The sequence below is a fragment of the Myotis lucifugus genome, unplaced genomic scaffold, assembly GCF_000147115.1.
Source record: "Myotis lucifugus unplaced genomic scaffold, Myoluc2.0 scaffold_229, whole genome shotgun sequence".
Taxonomy (NCBI): domain Eukaryota; kingdom Metazoa; phylum Chordata; class Mammalia; order Chiroptera; family Vespertilionidae; genus Myotis; species Myotis lucifugus.
The window spans coordinates 1,826,134-1,830,683 of NW_005871277.1; the positions used below are offsets into that span (position 1 = coordinate 1,826,134).

The 4,550-nt window shown below is 49.5% G+C and overlaps 1 protein-coding gene across 1 annotated transcript in view; it reads left to right on the forward strand.

Moving 5' to 3' along the window:
- SGSM1 (small G protein signaling modulator 1) overlaps nt 1-4,550 on the forward strand; it is a 53,429-nt gene that overhangs the window by 38,778 nt on the left and 10,101 nt on the right. Inside the window, exons 9-12 of the mRNA XM_023762065.1 lie at nt 550-784; nt 1,951-2,079; nt 2,444-2,626; nt 3,891-3,973. Of these exons, the coding sequence (XP_023617833.1) occupies nt 550-784; nt 1,951-2,079; nt 2,444-2,626; nt 3,891-3,973 (630 nt within the window). The remainder of the gene's footprint in view (nt 1-549; nt 785-1,950; nt 2,080-2,443; nt 2,627-3,890; nt 3,974-4,550) is intronic.

The following is a 4,550-nucleotide window of genomic DNA, read 5'->3' on the forward strand; positions in this document are numbered from 1 at the left end:
GAGTCCTCAGGCTCAGGAAGGTCCAGGGTCCTCTCTGGGAGTTAAGGATGAGATGGTGGGGGAGATCCAGAAGAAGGGTATGCAGTCAAAAACAGCACAAGCCAGTATTTGCCAAGTGCCTCGTGTTCCAGGCACCGTGCCCTCCAGGTGCCCAGGATGGTTGGTGAAGGTTGGCAGGCATTCTGTTTAGAGTGCAGGGCCATCTTTGAAAGCAAACCAGTGCCCTCAGCATCCTCTTGGTTATGACTCACTGGGACCTTGTTTATCCAGCTCCACGTTTTCTCCCACTCTCTTTCTCTCTGTGTGTGGATTGGAGGCACCCAGAGGCACAGGGAGCCCACCCCTACTCTGCTTCCAGCCTGTGAGTTAAATACCTTGGATTCTAGCGGAGGTGGTATCACCCTGACCAAGGTTGAGAAAGGTGATAGGACCTCCCCACGGTCACAGAGCAGTTAAGCAGTCAAGCCCACAAGTGACTTCCCCCTCTGAGCCTAAGCTCCTTACCTGGAAAAGGGGGTGATGAGAACTCGTTGGGTCATGAGGGTTCAGGAAGTTTATGGGCAGCATTTTGGAGACTCTGAGAAGAGGCAAGGAGGGTCGGATGGTGGATGATGACCCTTCTCTATCTCCCCGCACAGGGCTTGCCTACTGCAGACACCTGTCCACCGTGAGGACCCACCTGTCAGCCCTGGTCAATCACATGATTGTGTCTCCAGACTTGCCCTGCGATGCTGGACACGGGCTGACGGCCGGGATCTGGGAGCAGTACCTTCAGGACAGCACAGTAAGGCTTGGCCTGGCTCGGCCTGTGGTGGGACTGCAGCGGGTGGGGGGCATCTTGCAATCTAAGGAATAGACCTATCTGCCTGCGGGGACTCAAGGATGTTGTGATATCTTTGGGTTCCGCATACCCAAACTCAAGAGTTCCAAGACCCATAGCCTGCTTCTGCCCATTGGGGTGAGGATCAGGGAGGATGGAAAATACACATGCTTTCCTGGAAGGAGTAAGAATCCATCAGTGGTTACGCATTTATTAAGCACCAGCTGTATGCTCAGTCCTGCATGAGGTGCTATGAGTCCCCAGTGAGCAGGAATTCATAATACGGTCGAATCTACTTAGAATGATGAGAGGAGCTAAGTTAGAGGGAGACAGCTGTTAAAGTCACCCTAGTGTGCCCCTAAATCATTAGTGTATACAGAACCAGCTACTAATGTTCACTGCGGATTAATTTGCTTTAAAACAATTTTCTTAGAGCTTAGTTGAGATGAAAAACTCCAAGATAATATTCCCAAATAAGCAAGTATACAAATTTGATTGAAAATTAAGTAGAAATATAAGTTCCTTATACCCTGGCTTTTCCTTTTTTCTTTTAAATATATTTTATTGAATCTTCACAGAGAGGAAGGGAGAGGGATAGAGAGTTAGAAACATCGATGAGAGAGAAACATCGATCAGCTGCCTCTTGCACACCTCCTACTGGGGATGTGCCCGCAACCAAGGTACATGCCACTGGCCGGAATCGAACCTGGGACCTTTCAGTCCGAAGGCCAATGCTCTATCCACTGAGCCAAACCAGTTAGGGCTTTTCCTTTTTTCTTTAACAAAAATGAGTTCATACTAGACATGATCTGCATCTTGTTTTTTTCCACTAACAGTACACATTGAACATCATTTTGTGTAGGTTCTCATAGATGCACCTTTCTACTCTCTGTGTGGTATTCCCATGTCGGGGGTTACTGTTCTCCCGTTGGTGGGCAGTTGGGGGGTTCCCAGGGCTTTGCTCTTTCATGTCACATTGTAGTGGATATTGGGTGCCTATGGCTTTGCTCATTCATGCCAGGGTTCCTAAGGGCTAGGGCTGAAAAGAAGAACTGCTGGATCACAGAGTCTGCCCCTGGCTTTCTGTTGACCAAACAAACCCTTTGCTCTCCCCTGTCCCCCCACCACAGAGTTACGAGGAGCAGGAGCTGCTGCGCCTTATCTACTACGGGGGCATCCAGCCCGAGATCCGCAAGGCCGTGTGGCCCTTCCTGCTGGGCCACTACCAGTTCGGGATGACAGAAGCGGAAAGGAAGGAGGTTGGTTACCCTGAAGGGCACTGGGTCTTTGGCAACCGAAGGAGCCAGGTACTGTGAGGCTGGGGGAGCTCTGGTCCCATTTTGGACCAAGGTGGGGCAGGGAGCTGGGGGGAGCCAGGAAGCTCAAGGGCAGCGCTCTCCAACAGAAATACAGCACAAGCCATGGATGTCATTTTTTAAAAATAAACTTTCATTTTGAGATAATTGTGGATTCACACCCTTCTTTATTACCTTCCACCTCGCCTTCCTGGCACATAGTAGGTGCTCAGTTAATGTGGGTTGAATGTTATGCCATGAATGTTAGATGGGTGCTGCCAGGGCTCAGGGTCCCAGCACTTCTGGTGACCTTGCATCTGCCCTGCAGGTGGACGAGCAGATTCATGCCTGCTATGCACAGACCATGTCCGAATGGCTGGGCTGCGAGGCAATTGTGCGGCAGAGGGAGCGGGAGTCCCACGCAGCCGCCCTGGCCAAATGCTCATCAGGGGCCAGCCTGGATGGTCCCCTGCACCGGATGATGCACAGGGACTCCACCATCAGCAACGAGGTGATGGGCGGCTCACCTGAGGGAGTGGAGGGTGGGGTGTGAAAGCCAGGATCCTCTCCATCAGGCTATGGTAGGAATGGTGAGGGCTGGGGGCCTGGGGACAGAGCCTCACCCCTGGTTTTTGGGTGGAAGGAGACTTTGTAGTTTGACAGACCTAAGTTTGAACTCTAGCCCATTTTCTAGCCCTGGTGCTTCAGGCAAGCACCCATACTTCTGGGCCTCAGTTTCCTCACCTGTCAAAGGGAAATAATCATTTAGAGGGGAGGTTTGTGTGCCGCTTCAATGAGTAGTGTACATAAAGCACCTACCACAGTGCTAGACTTCCATTTATTCAACAAATGCTTATTGAGTGCCTACCGTATGCCAGGTACTGTCAGGAATGTTCTGAGATATCAGGAATACTTCAGTGACCAAGTCAGACATATCTGTTCTCATAGAGTCTCCAGTTTAGTGGCCCAAAGCAGGAGCTGAAAAAAAAGTTAATTCTCTTCACTAGTGATGTATCAGCTATCATTTTGCTACACTAATACTGCGTAACAAGCAATCCTCAAAAGTCAGTGGTTTCCAACAACACACATTTCCTTTTTCTCGTGAGTCTGTGTGTCAACAAGGCAGTTCTGAACTCTGAAGGTCAACTAAAAGTTTTGTTGACCTTCACAGAGTGCTCTCACCTGCCCGGACTGACTCAGTTGCGCTCCACGTCTTACCCTTCAGCTGGTTACCTGGTATTTTCTCTCAGTGAACGCAGATTATAAAGAGAGACATACACAAGCTCTTTTTCAGGCTCTGCCCTGGTGACTTTGCTAACATCCCATTGGCCAAAGCAGGTCACACGGCCAAGCCTAGCATCAGAGTAGGCAGGAAGTAGAAGTTCTAGGGCAAAAAGCACAAATACAGAGAGGGAGTAAAAAAATCAGGCCATTCATACAAGTTACTCTGTGTCTAACTAAAATGTTAGCCAGAAGTCTCAAGTAGAGAACAGTGAAAGATGGGGTTTCCTGCTTGCAGGGGTGGGAGGTGGAGGCCCAGGGGCTGGTGGAGTGGCCTCTGAAGAGGCTCCAGGGAGCAGACAATGAGACCCCCACCCCTTTCATTTCATAGATAGGAACCTGAGGCCTTGAGAGGGGGCCTCCTGAAGTCAGGAATAGAAATGAAACTAGACTTCTGACTCCCGCCCCAGCAACCCCTCCTGAGCTCAGTGCAGGGGCTCTGAGCCGGGAGGCTGCGGCCTCACCCAGGCTCCCTCCTGCCTCTTTTCTCTCAGTCCTCCCAGAGCTGCAGTTCTGGCCACCAGAACATCCGCCTGCAGAGCGACTCCAGCAGCAGCACACAGGTGACCTTCCCAAGGCCACGCCCCCTACCTGCCCATCACCCTCCCTCCAACCTGGAGTAATAATGGGCTTGGATGCCCATCATCTCCGAGTCACTTATGGTTTATTTGTTTTAGCCGTTATACTAGCATTAAAGATTGAGTTTTTAATTACGTACGTAACCATGAATCCATTTTCCCTGTAAAGAAGTTAAAATATTGCAGAGAAAGCTAAATTTGGCTTTGACTTCCATCATACAAACTTATGTGCACATAATTTACGTAAAATATTAGTTAACAACATAAGGAACAGGTTAAACAAAGCATATTATATCCATGTAAATTCCTTAGTTATCCCTCCACAGAGTCAACTGCAATGCTTCCTTGCTTCTTTCTGGATTATTCTATGCATTTTCATACAGATAGATTACTCTTTTATTCTTCACAGGGGGGAGCATGTATCGCACCTTGTGCTGCCTCACTCCTTTTACTGACTGGGCAGTATTCCATCACGTGCATGTTCCATATTTGAACCAGTCCCTGTTGATGAGTATTTAGGTTACTGCTGGAAGCACTGTCCCTCCTGGTCCATCTGTCTTTGTGCACCTTGTCTTC